The sequence below is a fragment of the Myxocyprinus asiaticus genome, chromosome 26, assembly GCF_019703515.2.
Source record: "Myxocyprinus asiaticus isolate MX2 ecotype Aquarium Trade chromosome 26, UBuf_Myxa_2, whole genome shotgun sequence".
Classification (NCBI taxonomy): domain Eukaryota; kingdom Metazoa; phylum Chordata; class Actinopteri; order Cypriniformes; family Catostomidae; genus Myxocyprinus; species Myxocyprinus asiaticus.
In genome coordinates, this window is record NC_059369.1 from 10,215,669 (window position 1) to 10,235,822 (window position 20,154).

Below are 20,154 nucleotides of genomic sequence, written 5' to 3' on the forward strand. Positions count from 1 at the left end.
CTTTGAATTGGGACAGCCTTTGTCACGCAGAAGTGACGCAATCGGCCTTCGAATGCGACCTTTTAAGGATGCAGCCTCTGAATTAGGACATAGCTATTATTCATACCATTTGTTAGATCTCCTCATACTGAACAACTTTGCCTCAAGAACCACTGCTGTCAATCATTAAATATTCACGATTATGTAAAAAACCTACTTTTGTGAACTAGTCCTAGGTTTTTTGCTCAACCTCAATAAAACCAATGCAGTACAATTCTCTGGACTCTCTAGGTCAATAATTATCAAAACATTTTTTTTTTTAACTTTACCCTTTGGGTAGCTATAACAGTGTCATTTAGAAAATGGGCATGGTCAAGTGTACAAATAAGCCCATAATTCCTAAACAAAAACTCAGAACTTCACGAAATTAAGTGAGCACATGCGACAGATGATTCTAAACAAGCATGCAGACTTTTATGGAGATCGGACCATAGGTGGTGCTATGAGCTTTAAAAAGCTTTAAAAAAACATGTATTTCCTTAGTAAATTGCCTGTATTGGCTGTTAATGGTCTATTCTATCTATGATCTAGGTGGTTACATGCTTGCTAAATAAAACATAATACCTTTTTATGCATGTGCTTAAAGGCCTTAAACCGCTTGAACCCCGTTAATTGCTGCTTGCAGCTATATTTTTATATTGTTTTTTGAACTAGCGGTGTGCATCTCATGTTCTACTAAAAAGAGAGAAGCATAATTTTTTTCGGGCAACAGGAAGTGGTGTAATTCATAAAATTTCTTGTGATAAACCCTTTGGTCTTTGGTTTCATTAAAAAATCAACAGACAAAAATCAGAACAAAATCAACCGGTTTTTAACCTGCTACAAGTATTTAAAAATAATGTTTTCACTCCGGAACAATTTAAAGGGATTTTGTTCCGTTTTCTCTTTAAAAGCCCAAGTTCTTACATGGCCAGAAAACAAAGAAAATCATGAAAGATTTTTTATTATGTAAGAGGGCTATCATGTACACTTTTCTAATGGCACAAATGCAGAATTCGCTCTTTCATTAAAGGAATATTCTGGGTTCAATTCAAGTTCAGCTCAATCGACAGCATTTGTGGCATAATATTGATTACCACAAAAAAAAAAAACCTTTTCTATGTAAAGTTATAGCCAATTTTACAACATCGTTGCCATGACAATGTAATGTCAACAAACCCTTAAACCCTAAAACGACTGTAAAAATGTCATTTTAAATAACTTTACAGCTCAAATAATACTCAAACGTTATAGTTTTAACAGAAGAATTAATGTAAGTGCTTTATTAAAATTATAAGCTTCACATTTCTGCCTTTAAACCCTCCAAAATGTGGCCCCATTCACTTCCATTGTAAGTGCCTCAGTGTAACTTCGATTTTTTTTTCTTTTAAAGAAAATGAAGGACGAGCCAAAATGAATTTTTGTGGCAATCAACATTATGCCACAAATGCTGTCGATTGAGCTTAAAGGAATAGTTCACCCAAAAATGAAAATTCTCTCATTATTTACTTTCCCTGATGCCATCGCAGATGTGTATGACTGTCTTTCTTCAGCAGAACACAAATGATGATTTTTAGAAGAAGATAGAGCTCTGTCAGGTCCTTATAATTAAAGTGCACAGATGCCAGCACTTTGATGGTCCAAAACTCATATTTAGGCAGCATAAAAGTAATCCATGCAACTCCAGTTGATCAATGAATGTCTTCTGAAGCGAATCGATACGTTTTTGTAAAACATAAATCGATAATTAAAACATTATTAACTTTTAAAAAGCGCATCCTGCCAGCAGTCGATGCATCACGTTTGTGTCACGTGACGAAAGCGTGTCGGTGAGTTCAGCTTATTTACAACAGAAGAACAAACATCACACGAGAGTTCGGACATTTCAAACAGCATCAGAGTTATATAGAGAATATCATCTGTTGAGCGGTAGAGGTTGGTAAGAACAAAGGTCATTGCAGACAGAACCTAAAGTTTATGCATGAAAAAAAAAAGTGAAACATGGTGAAAAAAGACTTCATGGGAAAATTATGAAGTAGATTACTCCCTCATGACTAAATGAGCAAAATGGTCTGTACCTACTATTTTCTACAATATTATTAATAATAATAATTGAATAAAGCAAAATGCAAAATTACTTATGGTAAAAAAAAATATTCTGAATCTTCTGAATTTTCTCAATTCACCCACCACTGGAAATGTGTGCCAAGATGTTAATTTTGGACCTGGTTTACATGCATAAACACTTCACTGAAATAACTGTGTGTTGTGCATCAGTCCACCAGAGGGTAATGTTATTCCGTTATAGACCAGACTCTTCATTGCTGCTTCTGAGATCGTTATCATCAACTGTTTACAAGTGGACAGCAATTTAATTTAGCCATTTCCTCCACAATTTGAGAGAGAGAGAGAGAGAGAGAGAGAGAGAGAGACTAACTAAGATCAGAGTGTGGTCACTGAGGAAAGATGAAAAGGAAAAAAACTTGAAAACCAAATTGCATAAGCCTCGATTTTATCATGCTTTGAAAAAGCGTCTGGCATCGAAGGCCACAGGCTGTCTGTCGGTGAAGATCATCAGTGAAACACTTACGTTTCTCCTGGACATAAAGGTAGCCCTCCATAGTCCACTGGCCCGGGGGCTTCTGGTCTTGGTCTGCAGAGCGAACTCTGTTCATCAGCTTTTCAACTTCCTGTTTGGTGCTCAAAAAGTTGTTCCTTGTCTTCATTCCACAAATAAACACAAAGATACGAAAACCAATCATTCTGTATCTGGAATGTGTGATAGATTTGCAAGCTTTGTTCCAAAATCCAGTGAGCTGCATTGCTGTCTACTGTCTATATACCGTGCTGAGGATAACACTTTAAATCAGTCTAAGGTGATTTGAACTAGCTAAGCTTAAACTAGTTAAGATGAGATAAGCAAACCACTGATTTTTTCCCCACACAAAGCGCAAAAAAGATGCCTCTCGCTTACAGTTGATTTAAATTTGTGCTTGGTGTTCACATGTTGCTAAGCTAATGATGCAAGTACTCTAATGGCACAACAAATTCACCAAAAACACAAAATAGATAAAATTATATACAAAATATAATTAGACTGAGCTACTTCTTGGACGTCCTTACAAAAAAATCAAGAGTCCTGACAAATTTGCGGCAAATTTCCCACTCATTGCTTTCAAATGCTACTGACCTTGCGATTCACCGAAAATGTTGGCCAGAAATTTGCAGCTCTTCACTGGTGGTGGTGAACCTGCAGCAAACCTTTGGCGGCAATGAAGAGTTTGCCGCAAAGCTCTTTTGCATGTGAAAATAACGAATGGCGAATTTGTGGCAAATTTGCTGTAAGTTTGCTAGAACTCTCTATTTTTGTAAGGGCGGGCTTGTCGCAATGAATGGGTTCATAAATTCTGCTCTCTTCCTCGAGAGTACTGACAATGCAGTCGCATATCTCTTTCTGAATGATCAATGACACTCCTACACTATTAAATGTGCTTGTCCATTACAAAGAGATCTCTGTGATGAAAGCGTCTATAGTGAATTACTGTTAAGGCCAATGTCTCATGGTTTCAGAGCAGCATTAATTCAGGATATATATGCCGCAGTGGTGGCATACTTTTGACTGTGCTGCCCACTTTTGTGTTTCAGAACAAGCTCAGATCCTGCGACACAAGATGCATTTGATTCACTTGAAAGAAAAATGACATTAGACATAAGATATACAACTTAAGGTAAGTCTTGTTTTCACTCAGACTAATCAAACAAAATGTAGTAGCCAATGGGGTTTGAAAAAATAAACTTTCCTTTTAAATTAATTTTATTTCTCTTAACCCATTGTTGCATACTTTTTCCTTGTTTTAAGCATAAACCTTGACAAATTTAGTTAGATTTCACAGAAAAAAAATACTTAATATCGTATGTCATTTAGCTTCTCAAGTAAATGTACAGTATCTTGTTATCAGTGTTCGGTAAGATGCTCAAAAATAGCAATCCAACACATATTACAAGTTACTTCTCTAAAATTATAATTGGATTAGTTTACTGATTACTTTACAATATGGTTCCATGAAATAATGCATTAGGTATCATGAACACACAATGAACAATATATGTTTACAGCATTAATTAATCTTTGTAAACGTTAGTTAATAAAAATACAATTGTTCATTGGTAGTTCATGTTAGCTCATAGTGAATTAACTAATGCTAGCAAATAAAACTTTTGATTTTAAAAATGTATTAGTATATGTAAAAATTTACATTAACCAAGATTAATAAATGCTGTGAAGGTATTGTTCATTGTTAGTTCATGTTAAATAATGTTAACAAATGGAACCTTATTGTAAAGTGTTACCAATATGTGTAACTCAAGTAATGTACTTAAGTACATTAAGTATTTTGCTTAATTAAGTCAGTAACAGTAATCTGATTACTATAATTTAAGTTGTAATGTGTTACACTACTTTTGAACTCAAAATAATATGATTACAGTAACTAATTAGTGTGTAATCAGATTACTCTGAACACTGCATGTCATAAGGATATTTGAAAAAAAAAAAGAAAAAAGAAAAAAAAAAATATATATATATATATATATATTTTTGTAGTGCACACATGAACTTTAAGCTCTGACAGTGGTGAAATGAAAGAGTCAAAGAGCACAGAGCCCTGACACAGAGATGCTGACGAACAGCAGGAGATGCTTTATAACAGGCCAGTATTGATTAAGACACACAGAGCAGGTTACAGTCTAAAGCACAAGGACAAAACAGACTGAAAAGTGCCACGTTTTTCTTGTTTGACCTTTTTTGTGTTATGTGATGTGGCTCTACAAATCCTTCTAGAAGTAAAAGTATAGTCACTTTTTCACATATTTTTTGGTCAAAAAGAAGGCTAAGTGAAAATCTGAAAGAGGAAATGGATGACCGTGCACTTACATTCTGCAGGTTGAACTGTAGCTGTTGTTTGTATGGCTCAAATTCGTGGGCCAGCTCATAACCCTCATGGTAGAAGGTGAATAGGCCCTGCAGGAAAGCCAACAGCTGCAAGCCAAACAACATGTAGAAAAGGCTTACATACTATACATTACACAAGATACCACCAAATAAATAAAAGTCTTATTTCTTCCTTTTCAGTGCAAAAAGGGCTTTTACAATGTTTCGTGATGGTTCTTCTGTGCAAAAATGTGTGTTACAAGGAAGAGTTTGCTGCAAAGCTCATTTACATGTGAAAATAATGAGTGGCGAATTTGTGTCAAGTTTACCAGAACTAATGATTTTTGTAAGGGTTAACCTAATCTCTTCCATATATTGTCTCTGCATATTAAGCTGAGATTAGAGAAAGTATATTAACACTGAAAAAGTTACACACTTCAGCTTTCAACCAGCTAAGACCAGTTTGAACCAGCTAAGACCAGCCCATCAGACTAAGCTGGTTTAGGATGTTGTTTTCATCAAGGCAAAGCTTAGTGTTAGTTGAGGGATGTGGAGTTTGATCATGATCATGAGGCCAAGCACTTAAATTTAGACCAGACTGCTGCTGGTCTAAGACTTCTGCAAGATTTAAAGTGTTGTTTTCTCCATGCCAGGTGATAAACACTTTGGATACAGCACATTCTCAGGCTCATATTGCCGTAATGAGTCATGTAAATTATGTAAATTATCATTTAAACTGTGGCATTATTGCACATTATACACGGTATGTGCGTGTGGCGTAATCGCGGTGTCATGTGAGACACGCGAGAACCGACGCACGTACAACACACCTGGATGAGTAGTGCTGTTTACAACATGGTTTAGATCTGTATTTGTATCTGTTTGTTTACTCACAATGGTGCATTTGTGTGCTTTTCCTGGATGTCTCAACCGAGAGAAGAACGTGAGATTACGTCCATAGCATACCAACACAAATTAGTCACAGGGACCATGTGAACTCAGCACTCTCGTGGATGTGTATACAGCTGGTGACCGGAAGTGATGGTTTATTGTTAAAAAGTACTTAAATATTGATCTTTTTCGCACCAAAAATGATCGTATCACTTTAGAAGGCATTAATTTAACCGCTGGAGTCGAATGAATGACGTTTATGCTGACTATCTGTTCTTTTTGGAGCTTCAAAGGTCGGATCACCATCCACTTGCATTTTGAGGACCTACTGAGCTGAGATATTTTTCGATCTTTCTTCAAATGTGTTCTACTGAAGAAAGAAAGTCACACACACTTGGGATATCATGAGGGTGAGTAAATGATGAGAGAATTTTCATTTTTGGGTGAACTATCCCTTTCAATATATGCAAAGTGGCCTTCCAATATAACAGAAATACTAGTGCTATGCATAATCATTTGATAAGGCACTCACTGGTGCTGGCTAATGATTTTCAACATGAACAGCACAACTTTGTGTGTTGGGACATCTAACCTGGTTGCGAGATTTGGAAAAGCGATTCAAGAGCTTCGGAGACCATCCCCATTGTCACCCGAATGGTAGATATCGTGGCCTCCCGTATCCATCTGAACAAGCTGCTGCAAGAGGAGGGGGAATCGCCTGCAGTTACAGGTAGTCCAGGCCAAACTAAATATGTTCAGGCACTTATAATAGCCATCTTATTGTTGATGCGCACTTCTAATAAAAATGTGCTTACGAGGAGATAATATATTGGTTGATGTTTATTCCATCCGATATAAAATGAATGATATCACTGCCTAGATCATTTGGTCTGGAAAGAATTTGATGACAAATGTTCATATTGAAATCTTTTGATTTTGACTTCACACTTTGGCATCTTGGCAAATCTAAGCATGGTTTGAGATATGTTGAGATCTCTTCCGAAACTGTAGACGAGACACGTGTGAGACAAAACTTTCTGCATTTTTAAATTTGTCATTAAGATATTGTTTATTATGTTGAAGGCATTTTCCTTATGGGGGCAGTCGGCTGGTGCCCATAATGTGGGTGATTTTTTTAGTTTTTACACAAAGCTTAATATTTGCATTTTTGCTGAACAGTGCAAGTTGGCATGACTGGACAGACAGATTATGAGTGAACTGGTCATAAGCTGTTCGGCTGCTTCCTGTAAGCTACAAAACCATTACTGACCAGATGGCTTCATTTTCAGTACATTACACAACATGGCAGGCATCTGAATTTTAGGATACACATTTTGTTTGTCTAAATGTGCACTACCAGTCAAAAGTTTGGACACACCTGACTAAACTTGTTTCTTATGGTATTTACATGTCAAGACTTCTGCTTAAATGTTTGAAATCAGTTTTGTAGACAAAGATAAATTGAGCCTATGTAGGGTACAATGGGTCTAAAGGCCCACCTTAAGGAAAATTAGCTTTTTTTTTCTGGCCACAAAGCGTCTCAAGGTTCAAGAAATACATTTATTTTTATTGCAACATAATTTAGAGTAACATCATTTGTGTTAAAATAAATAACAACAGAAGAAATTTTTTTTTAAAAAGGTGGCGAGGGAGCCTTTCACCCCACACCTGGGGTAAAAGGCTCCCTTACTTGGGGTAAAAGGCCCCCAGGGGGGTTATATCGATATAGTGTAAATACAGGGGCAATAGTTATAGGGCACAATTTGTCAACTTAAGCAAATACTTTTGAGATAGCAAGTAACAAATTAAGATAATGCTTATTAAAAATAACCACTTCTGAAAAGGGTGCATAATTTCTTGTTAATTTCAATCACATTTTTTGATTATTATAATTGTTTATATAATATAATTGGCATGTCCAATTCCCACTACTTACTAGGTCCTTGTGGTGGCGCGGTTACTCACCTCAATCTGGGTGGCGGAGGACAAGTCTCAGTTGCCTCCGCTTCTGAGATATTCAGTCCATTTTATCACGTGGCTCGCTGTGCATGACACCGCAGAGACTCCACATGTGGAGGCTCATGCAATTTTCCGCGATCCATGCACAACTTAAAATGCGCTCCATTGAGAGTGAGAACCACTAATCATGACCACGAGGAGGTTACACCATGTGACTCTACCCTCCCTAGGGAGCGGGCCAATTTGGTTGCTTAGAAGACCTGGCTGGAGTCACTCAGCACACCCTGGATTCGAACTCGTGGCTCCAGGGGTGGTAGTCAGCGTCAATACTCACTGAGCTACCCAGGCACCCCATTTCAATCACATTTGACATTTCAGAACATCTTAAGTATGAAAAATACTAATAAAAACAAAAAGTAGTGATTTGTAAATTATAATCACCCTTTGCTATATTGAAAACACCACAACTACACATTATATGACGTTTTACCTTATGAATTTCATTTTTTTATTTTTTTTATTTTTTTTTATGTACTGAATTTCAAATCAGATGATTGCAACACCCTCCAAAAAAGACAGTTGAGCGTTTACCACTGTGAAACATCAACATTTCTTCTAATAACACTTATTAAGCATTTGGGCACTGAAGACACAAGTTTGTTAAGTTTAGAAAGTGGAATTTTCCCCCATTCATACATTATGTAGGTCTTCAGCTGCACAATTGTACAGGGTCTTTGTACATGGTGTGCTTAATAATACGCCACACATTCTCAATTAGAGATTGTCAGGACTGCAGGCAGGCCGGTCTAGCACCCACACTCTCTGCTCACACAGCCATGCACTTGTAATCCGGTCAGTATGTGGTTTGAAGTCCTGATGTCCTGCTGGAAAATGCTGGGATGTCCCTGGAAAAGACGGTGCTGGATGGCAGTATATGTTGCTCCAAAATTTGTACATATGTGTCTGCATTCATGGTGTTATCACAGATGTGTGTGTTACCCATGCCATGTGCACTGACACACCCCTGGCCCATACAGACACTGGCTTTTGGAACTGACGCTAATAACTTGGATGGTCCTTTTCCTCTTTGGCCCGGAAAACACGACGGCTGTGTTTTTCAAAAACATTTTGAAATGTGGATTCGTTGGACTAAAAAACACAGTTCCATTGTTCTACTTTCCATCTAAGATGAGACTGAGCACAGAAAAGTCGGCAGCGCTTCTGGACAGTGTTGATGTAGGGCTTGTGATTTGCATAGTAAAGTCTTAAATTGCATCTGTGGATGCAGCGGCGAGTGGTGTTGACTAACAAAGGTTTACTAAAGTTATCCCAAGCCCATGTTCCTGATATCCATTACAGATGAATGACGTTTTTTAAGACAGTGATGTCTGAGGGATCAGAGATCACGATCATTCAGAAGTGGTTTTCGTTTTGACCTTTACGCACCGAGATTTGACCAGATTCTTTGATTCTTTTAAATATATTGTGCACTTTAGAGGGTGAAATGCCCAAAATCCTTCCAATTTGTCTTTGGGGAACATTGTTCTCAAAGTGCTGGACTATTTGCTGAAGCATCTGTTGGCAAATTGACAAGTCTTGAATGATCTTTGCTCTTGAAGGACTAGGCTGTTTTTGGAGGCTCTTAATACAGTATACAGTATTATGACACAATTTCCTCACCTGTTTAACATCTCCTGTTTCACATTGCCTTTTTATTTCAACTCGTCAAATTGTTATTAGTCTTAAATTGCCCAGTCTCAACTTTTTTTTGGAGCGTGTTGCAATCCTCTGATTTGAAATGACTGTACATTAAAAAATAAATAAAAATAATAATAATAATTAAAAAAAAAGAATAATAATAATAATAATAATAATATACAGTTGTACTCAAAAGTTTGCATACCCTGGCAGAAACTGTGAAATTTTGGCACTGATTTTGAAAATATGACTTTTATTTACGGATAGTGATCATATGAAGCCATTTATTATCACATATTTGTTTGGCTCCTTTTTAAATCATAATGGTAACAGAAATCACCCAAATGGCCCTGATCAAAAGTTTACATACCATTGAATGTTTGGCCTTGTTACAGACACACAAGGTGACACACACAGGTTTAAATGGCAATTAAAGGTTAATTTCCCACACCTGTGGCTTTTTAAATTGCAATTACTGTCTGTGCATAAATAATCAATGAGTTTGTTAGCTCTCACGTGGATGCACTAAGCAGGCTAGATACTGAGCCATGGGGAGCAGAAAAGGATTGCCAAAAGACCTGCATAACAAGGTAATGGAAATTTATAAACATGGAAAAGGATATAAAAAGATATCCAAAGCCTTGAAAATGCCAGTCAGTACTATTCAATCACTTATTAAGAAGTAGAAAATTCGGGGATCTCTTGATACCAAGCCAAGGTCAGGTAGACCAAGAAAGATTTCAGCCACAACTGCCAGAAGAATTGTTCGGGATACAAAGAAAAACCCACAGGTAACCTCAGGAGAAATACAGGCTGCTCTGGAAAAAGACAGTGTGGTTGTTTCAAGGAGCACAATACGACAATACTTGAACAAAAATGAGCTGCATGATCGAGTTGCCAGAAAGAAGCCAATCCCACAAAAAAGCCCGGTTACAACATGCCCGACAACACCTTGACACGCCTCACAGCTACTGGCACACTGTAATTTGGAGTGACGAGACCAAAATAGAGCTTTATGGTCACAATCATAAGTGCTGTGTTTGGAGAGGGGTCAACAAGTATTGTGTATTTTTCATACTGCCCCAACTTTTTGGAATTGGGGTTGTACTTTACTTTCACTTATTGGACAGTTATTGATTTTATATATATATATATATATATATATATATATATATATATATATATATATATAATCACCTTGAACAAAATTGAAAATTGAAAAGTATTTTGTTTCAAAATAAATGTAATAATTTCCAGGATATTCATTATCTATATAAATTAACAATATTTTAAAAATGATTAAACATTAGATCAAATTGCCTCAAAATGATATCATGGAACAGGAACATTTTGCAGTGTATAATGACAAACAGGTGTTTTGGAAAGTCCTGTGGTAGTTCTTGATGCGATTTTTTTTTTTTTTTGGGGAGAAATTAAAATTAAAGGAACCTTTTACCCAGCAGTGCCTTTAGCCCAGTTGTACCCTACAAATGTATTTTTAAAAATTACCAATGTTAAGCCATGAAACTCTATGTGGTGCAAGCTGATAGGTTCTTTGAGCTTGTTATCTGTTAGCCAATTGGTTCACTCACATGTGACATGTTAAGTCAATCGGCTTGCATGGTGTAAGCTGACTGATCCTTTGACATGTAATTGGGTAGCTAATCTACTTCCATCTCTCTCTTTGTGTAACATTTAAATTGCTCAGTTTTGCAGACAAGCCGGTTACACTGCAGCATGCTGTGAAAGTTTTTTCTTTGAAACGCACCTCCACCCCAGCTCCACAGGTCTAGATCTGCTACTTGGGGATTGTTGTAATGTCTATATGTGCAGCGGCATGTTCATCCATGTTCATCCATGTTCATGCATGGCTCGCATTTTGTCTATTTGTGCAGCAGCAGCACGTCCTCATGCTTAACTCAGTAATAGGAGTCTTTACACAGACGAGGTAACCCTGCTCTGTGCTTGCTTAAAATTCTGAGTAAAGATGCAATGGCACATAAAAGCTTAAATTAAGCCTCCTCTGACCCTGTTAGGCAGTTCTGATGCTGCTTTGATTTTGTGTAAATGAAATGCAACTTCAGAACAGCCTTAAACTTTCTTGTTGCCATGATAGAGCATATACTGTATTTGATCATTTAGTTTCATATTTGAAAGTATAACTTCATAATATCATTTATTTCATATTTCTATATTCATTATTTTATATTTTAATTATTCATCTCATAACATTATTTATGCATTTGTAACTGCTGTGTAAATGCATTCATGCCTGCTCTGAGCAGCATTAAACAGTCTGTGCAAATATGACTAAATGCCACTTCAGATGCAGTATCTGTGCCACTTTTGCAGTGTATAGACGTCTTATGTCTGTGCATTTTCCAGTAGTAGCAAGTTCCCATACTTGCTCTGCAGCAGCGTAAGAATATTGTCCACAAAGAACAATGTTCAATCAATATGTCATAACCACATTAACATGCTAAATCTTTCAGAGAGTTGGCATGACTGAACTTTAATTATATATAATATATATAATTCATTACTTTTGTATAATTCTATTACCTTAACTACATTTGTGTTACTTATCCTTTTCATGGTATACCATTATTCTAACATGTGGAAAATAGTAGTAATAAAGAATGAGATGGTGTTTCCAAACTTTTGACCGGTCGTGCATTTGTGTTAATGTGGATGAGTGTGAAAGTGGGTTTGTGTGCATGTGTATCTCAGTTTTTGAAGCTTTCATTTTGAGACAGAAATTTTATATCTAAAAATATGAGGCAATTGTATCTATGACAAAGATCTTACCGGCTCCACAAATTCAAATTTCTTCTTCTCTTGAACCTCCTGAATTTTGAAGACGTATTCTAGTGAGGCGTCATAAAAGAGTTGTCTGTCCTTATCAATGTGAGCATCAGCCTGCCGACAAAAAAAAAAAAAAAGAGCACTGTTACCCTGGAGACAGACAGAAACTGATTGCTGCCAGGCTCGTACACTCATTTGGACGTGTTTGGGCTTGGGTTGATGGTTACATATGAGAATTTCTGGCTCGGCTTTGTAAGAAATTGTGCAACAGAATTCTGGTTAGCATGAAAGTATAAAGACAGAAAAACTGAATCCGAAGCCTTAAAATACTACAGTTTTTAAATTACTTGCATCATGCTACAAAACTTTGCCATAGTTTACTGGTTACACTGGTTAATGTTACTACAGTAAATCAGTATTAGAGACCAATGTCAAATACAAAGAAATTCTGATCCTTCTTGCTTCATACACTGTTTGAAGTTGATCCTATAATAATTAAGATTTTACATTAGAATAAACAGCTATGGTAATTATCAAAAACTTTAACACTACTCTTTTGATGCCTAAGATATTTCCTTCAGGAAATTCAAATCTGGTATTATTTGCTGAATGAATCACCTCTCGGAGAGCCAATTCCTTCTTTTTGGATGACAGGTTGAGATGTTTTTCCAGTGTGGAATAGTACTTTTCTGTTTCCTTGTCAAATTTCTTCTTCCCCTCCTGTGAAAAACAATACAAAAATATAGAAAACCAGCAGCAGTTTGTTAGCATTGTCAATTACTCAAAACTCTTGAAAAATAGTAAATTAGATAACTAATAAAATAATAATAATACAAATATATGTACTACAAAAAAAGTAAATTAGATAACACACTGTCAAACCATCATCAAATCATCTGCAAACAATTGTTATAAAATAGTTCTCAGAACTTAATTCACTTTTCTGAGATTTGTACATTTTGAAGTGTGACTTAAGTGATGTGCTTATCACGCCATTAGGTGGCACTCTAATGCTGTAGAATTTTTACATAAAGACTTTTTCTTGTATTCCAGTGAGAAACACGGGTGCTGGTATATACAGTTTAACTCATAACTGATATACTGCATGTAAATAAGTGACTTGTCACCCCAAAAGAGATGCTAGGGAAATGACACAAACCAAGCTTAGAGATGATCATATTCTTCATCTCACACACAGTGTTTACAAGATAAATCTCTCCCTCTACTCAGTAGACATAGATAAGCAAACCAAATCACTTTCTTTTGTGTCATATTGAAAATGTGTACAAGCACATTGACTGCTATTTAAATGTAACTCTGAAATGTAGTGTAGGATCTGACGGTCAACCTTTGACAGGTGAAAGACAAAAAAGCCAGGTTTGGTTAAGTCTCAATGTTGACATTTATTTTGTTCATGTCACCTCAACATGGTGGCCACAACAGCTTTTTATAGGCCAATGGTTCTCTAATGGTTTTCCTCCAGGACCCATTTTTTTTAGTTCTGGATCATCAAGTCGTGGCACAACCCAACACAATACCAAAACTGTAACCCATAGTTACATCTGGGCCATATTTTCTTTTACCCTGTGTGTAATTTTATTCATGGCTTTTGAGGATGAGGGCACGTCACGCAAAATGTCCATGTTGGCATCTGCCTAATTTGGCTAGCTACTACCAAGCTCTAAAATTTGGAGATGGAACACTGAAAGAACGAGAAAATGCAGGTTGTCTGATTTACTAAATCATATCATTTGTGATCTACACAAAAAAATTGTTTCTGTACTAAACTTGTTTTCTTTGCTTTCAATTAATGTAATTCTCATAAATGTGCTCTATACCAGATTACATTATGTAGGGTGAACGTGAACCAATCAAGTATGTTCAACAACAGATTGGCAGGGGATTTGTACTTCCCTGTAGGGCTGGGCTATATGGCTACAAAAAATTTATCTCAATATATTTTTCAGCCTATTGACAATATTTTATACAGTATAGATTTCGATACTGTGTATTTGCTCTGTAATTGCTCAGAAGTTGTTGTTTTTTTTATTCAGAGGAACCAACATTTCATCCAAACAGCCACTGTAGCCAAGTCGATTCAATATTTTAAAGGCATTGAATAAAAATCTATTCAAAATAATAAATGCATGTTTCACCACAGATTTTCACTTAATGAACACAAGGGAGAATGAGATCTAATTATATTCATTTATATGCACTTTTATATTTTATATATAATGATACATAATAGCTTAATTAAAAAGCATTATTCATCTTGATATACAGTATTTTTACTAAAACGTAAGCAAAATCATCGCGATTAGCCTATATTGTGAACATTCAATATATCGCCCAGCCCAAGTTCCCAGCATGATTTTTAATAAAAATATAAAAGACTTAATAACACTAGACTTAATAGTATTTAATGTTATTATGTTGGAATTTAAAACTGATTCTGTTACGCAGGGTTACCATTGTGGTGAATAGTGGAGCTTTTGCTTAGTTTGAGGACGGGTACACAGGAAATATGCTGTATGTTGCTGTATTCAAGGGGCAATTACTAGCTAGCATTTAGCAAGCTAACGTATGCTATAGCAAGCTAAAATTAGCATGACCTTATGACATAAATCAGTGACACAAAAATATCATGTAAGACTGAAGAAATGAATCTTGTTAGGGACACACACACACACACACACACACACACACTTTGAGGCTACTTAAAGCTACACTATGTAACTTTTGTCCCTCTAGTGGTTGAAGTGTAAAACTGTTATGAAGTTATTTGCGGAGGAACATTGGCTGTCTCTCGTTTGGAAGGATGTGTCCTCCGGAGGTCGCATTTGTCGGCCGCATACGTCATCGAGGCTGTCTTGTTTTCAGAAAAGTGAGTAGGACACTTTGAATGCAGCCTTCGAATGCGACCTTCTTTCACGGGACTTCGGAGGATGCATGAGGTGTATCCTTCGTGGGCACTCACAACCCACAATTCTTTTCTTCAACGGAAATGTCTAAAATAAAATTATGATGTTCAAACGCAAGTAATGTTAATTCTCAAGTTGAAGTACCTCAGTAGATGGGTGCAGAGTATATAATATGTATAATTATATTAATATATAATTAAAATAAAGTATTAGACTAAAAGTACACCTGTAAAATCTATTTTATTTTCTCTCTACATCATTATAACTCTTCTAAAATGTACCTCATACATTCACTTCCAGAGGGACTTTGTTCCCTTCTCACTCAAAGCGCTCGCGCTTGTTAAAGAGTGGCGTGCTGTCATAGCAACCATGTTACGTTCCGTTTCTGTTCGTCCTACGAAGGCCTTCTCGTTTAAACAAGACTTGTTTAAAGGAGGACACTCGGTATACTGCAGCCTTCAAAGGACACGACCTCCGGAGGACGCATTCTTCCAAACGAGACAGCCATTGTTTTGGAAATTACGTCAGTCGGGCTTCGGCCCTGTTCTTCTGCGTGGATGAATCTGATGGTTTGACGAGTACCGGTGTAACCATGGTCATCTTATCAGAGCAAATGTCACTTATAACATCAAAACTTGCCCCCTCCCCTCTCCAAAAAATACATAAATAAATAATGAAAGGAAAATAACGAAAAATATGTCTTATGAGCAGGTAAGTAGCATATCTTCCACTTTTGTTTTGACTTATTGAAAACGATTGTTTCAAAATAAATAACGTCAGGCAACGCTGACATTAAATAATGACTGCTAGTCATATTAGACAAAGTCAAATGGTGGAAAGTATTATAACTTAGCTAGCATGCAAATAGACTAAGGTAGTAACTGGTTTAGAGACTGCTGTTGTTACCAGCATAAAGTTATTTTTTTTCAGTGTCCCTCCTCGAAAATGAAATCAAGCACTGCAGTACCACAATCCAAAATAAAATGCCCCATTAGAGTGGCTAACGCTATCTAACGAACTACCGCGCTAAGAGAGCTAACTGGCTAACTATCGGTCCAATAAAATATCTTACCTGTCGAGCAAGAAAAAGCCCATCTCTGGGTCAGTTTTAAATGCTTTCAGGTCTCGGAGTTATCGTCACCTCTGAAAAGCCAATCCGATGTACTTTCGTGTTTTATTACAGGCTCTGTTGCTTTCCCTTTTTGCTTGCAGACTCTTCTCGGTTTGAGGTATCTTTATTTTTAAAACAGGTGATTCCCCAGAGGGTTGCCTTTTTGAATGATCCATGGTCAATATTTCTCATGTGTTGTGGCTATAAGCTTTCAGCTTCAAACTACTACCACACCTATCACCTCACACATACACGCTTTGTAGTAGCTCCGGACCTTCTTTTCTTTATTTACAGACATGATGTATACACGCGCAGATTTAATTAATTAATTAATTAACTAAACCAAGAGGAAAAAATATGTTGATGCAGCTTAACTGATTTATGTGGAACCTAAGTACATGATTAAATCATGTAAATGCAAAGCATTTTTTTTTCAGTGAATTTAATTATTTGCATTTAGCATTGTTAAGCACAGCTGTCTGTGATCAGAACAGACCACTGATATAACAAAAAAAAGGGGGAATTAGGAAGAGGAGGAATAAAAGGATTAACATTTGGATATTTATTTAACTCAAACTCCACCCAAACTTTAGGTGCTAGTTCTGCACCTTGCATATCCTGTCATAACTCAACTTCACAAGAGATGTTTGTTTGTTTGTTTGTTTCAGACAAAAGAATCCACACACGCAAACAATGCATCCTCAAATGGCCCTGACTGCTTTCAGCACAACTGAGTTCCCTGCCTGGGGCCTTTCACACTGCAATGTCATTTGTGGATTATATTCAAAGGTCACATGTACATTTTTAAATGCTCTATTTCTTTGCAGCATATCAAGTGCTGTTCTCAGTGGGAGCATGCGAGGTGATTCTGTGAGTCAGTGGTTAGAGTTGTACACTTCACATTTTATTTCCATGCATACAAAAAGAATTGGCATAGTGTGCCCAGTATACATACTGCAAAAATAGAGTAGTATGTTAGTATGCTATTCTGAACACAGCCATAGCTTTTGTCACAAACAGTCACTCAGTTCTTAAAGGAAATGACTGGTGAAACCAGAGCTTGTGTATGTTTTCATTCTCATGGCCTCTGCATTAACCCCTGATTTCAAATAACAACTACTGCTAAACAGTACGCATCAGCAACCTCATCACAGCACAATTTCAGTGACAAAATAATCAGAGAGGACACAGTTCTTCTTGCCATACACCGGGTTTCTGAGTACTACCAAATACATGATAAATATCAAAAAATCATTTCTTTACTTTAGACGCTTTCTTGACTGTGCTCGGGAAAAATATATTTTCAGAAAAAATCATGTTGTGTGTATACCTCAAATAATCTATGGGATATTAGTTAAATAATAACACAGACAAATAAATTTCCCCTAGGGTTTGTTTGCATTATTTGAGCGGATGACAGAGGAAGACAATATACTGCATCTCTGGGCCTGATGACATTTTTCTTGTGAGCATGTGTCCTGCAAAAGTCTGATGAAAACAACAAATTCTCTCTCTCTTTCTTACACACAGAGACAAAGACAGAGGGAGAGACAGAAAGAAATAAGATTACAATTATTAAACTGAAAAGCTTGAAATGTAATGGGATTTTTTCCTATTACTGTCTCCAAACAGAGAAAATGGTATCATTTAAAATAATCACTCCACTACAAGTAGTCAAAAAGCTTTCAAACATAAACTTGTATGCAACCTGTAATCTAGACAATTATTCATAAGTGGACCCTTGCAGAATCTGCACACTTTTTTCAAATTTTGAACTTTCAATTACGTTTTAAAAAGTATTTACCAATTTATTTGCTTCATCAATTTGCCATTTGAGTTAAAAATGTCACTGGATAGCTGATAAATTGGAGGCAACCAATGAACATCAACTACATTGGAAAACATGCTCAATGGCTGCCAAAAAGCACTCAAAAAAGTAAAATGTTCAATAAAATGTTATCTATCAGTCGAGGAAAAGTTTCAAGAGAAATAAATAAATAAATAAATAAAATTTTTCCATTATCCTGACATTGCCCCCATTATGCCGAGTTACTGACAAGAGCCATTTCCCATCAGACATTTTTGCATTGGTTCAAATATGTTTACGTTCTCCTGTGCACGACTGGAGCCCCATTGCATCAGCAACGTGGGGCACCTGGGTTCTCGCCTTGTGTTGATACCAGCATTTACTCAATCAGTGATGAGCTATTTGGAGGTTCCACTTTCCCTCTAAGATTACATTTTAACTTCACTAACAGTTTGGCTTAGGGTTTGGGAATAGAGTTAATACAAATATGCATTCCTCTTCACTGTGGACATTCAAACATCTTTTACAGCTAAAAACAGCTCACTTTACAACTCGCTTTTGGCGCCCCTCTGTAGGTATTTCATCTAGAAACTGGAGCTCACACATGTCCATACATTCAAAAACACTTCCCGCTTTGGCCACTGGGGGCAGTGTTCGAATTTCGGTGAGCACAGACAGAGTTAAGCTCAAGAAAATTTAACCTACTGTTTCCAAATTAATTGTGAGATCAGTTTGAAAGTGTAGGGCTTAAACTGGGTGGGAACACTGCAAAAAAGTGTTTGAAAGAATGCACTTTTTATAAAAAAAATAAAATAAAAATAAAACATTGGCAGTTTGTATGTCATTCCATTTAGTTTCCTTTGTGGCATGCTTGTTTGATCCACTATACACATTCTGTCTCAAATTAGAGAGTAATGCTTTCTAGTCAGTAGTGGACCTTGGTGGAGACGGCATGCATAAAACAACACAAGGAAAATGTAGAACTTGAAATTTTAAGAAGTTTGCGTCACTTTCTATGAGCACAGAGACTACATACAGGCAGGGTATGTTTTTCCACCTTATACTCCCATAAAGGGGGAAAAAGTGGGGGGAGCTTTCAGGGTCCCAGCCACGGAGGGGGGGTTGACACCCCCGATAGTGCGACAACGTCCAGAGATCACGCGCACTTATTGCCCGCAACAAATATTAGCGCTCCAACATATACCGGCATGCGGATCAGCAAGGCTTCTGCTGACCATCAGTGTAACCATCAGGGCTTCTTTCCAGACTTTCCACAATTTACTGTTGTCCTCTAAAATGACCTCACACACAACCTCTGCTCAAAGGGTCAGATGGAACTGCGGCCAGGTTAAAGACCGCTGGGCCTCGGAGGGGGTCCTGCATAACAGATAGACTTCAGATCCTCCACAGAGTGACAAAAAAGCCAGGAAGACAAACATATGTGCATGGGCATCCACACACACACAGAATCCCAGAGCCTTCTGGAGCCACCTGGCCAGACAGACTGATGCCACAGATTTCGAGCCATCACTGCCTCGGATACAGAGAGCTCTGAGGGGAAACAGACCAAAACCCCCCGTAGGCCTTCCACTCAAACAGCCCTGGCTCTTACTCATCTAAAATCTGTTTATTGTTGCTTCCTCTGCTGCTTTAAGAAGAAAAAAATTATATTTTCCATGCTGGGTGCCAAATCTGTCAAAATTTTACTTGTGACTTGAGGTCTGGATCAATATACAAAGTACCACCATGTAGAGATGAGATAAGACAAGAGGAGAAGAGAAGAGAAACGAGACAGGACATAAAGAGAAAAAAAGAGACAATAATGGAGGAGACAAGAAGAGATGAGACAAAATGGTAAGATAAGATGAGAAAAGGAGACGAGATAAGAGATAACGAGAGAGGAGATGAAAAGGTGTGTCAAGACAAGAGAAGAGATGAGACAAAATGTGACGAAACAAGAAAAGACGAGATGAGAAGAGATGAGACGGGAAGAGACGATGAGATAAGAAGA

At 37.0% G+C, this 20,154-nt stretch overlaps 1 protein-coding gene across 8 annotated transcripts in view; it reads right to left on the reverse strand.

Annotated features, from left to right (window-relative positions):
- The window catches only part of LOC127416746 (rho GTPase-activating protein 42-like), a 176,959-nt gene that overhangs the window by 49,794 nt on the left and 107,011 nt on the right, over window positions 1-20,154 (reverse strand). For all 8 annotated transcript variants that reach the window (XM_051656270.1, XM_051656272.1, XM_051656268.1 and 5 more), the window contains exons 5-8: window positions 12,920-13,021; window positions 12,305-12,415; window positions 4,952-5,056; window positions 2,609-2,738 (exon numbers count right to left, since the gene is read on the reverse strand). In XM_051656270.1, the coding sequence (XP_051512230.1) occupies window positions 2,609-2,738; window positions 4,952-5,056; window positions 12,305-12,415; window positions 12,920-13,021 (448 nt within the window). The remainder of the gene's footprint in view (window positions 1-2,608; window positions 2,739-4,951; window positions 5,057-12,304; window positions 12,416-12,919; window positions 13,022-20,154) is intronic.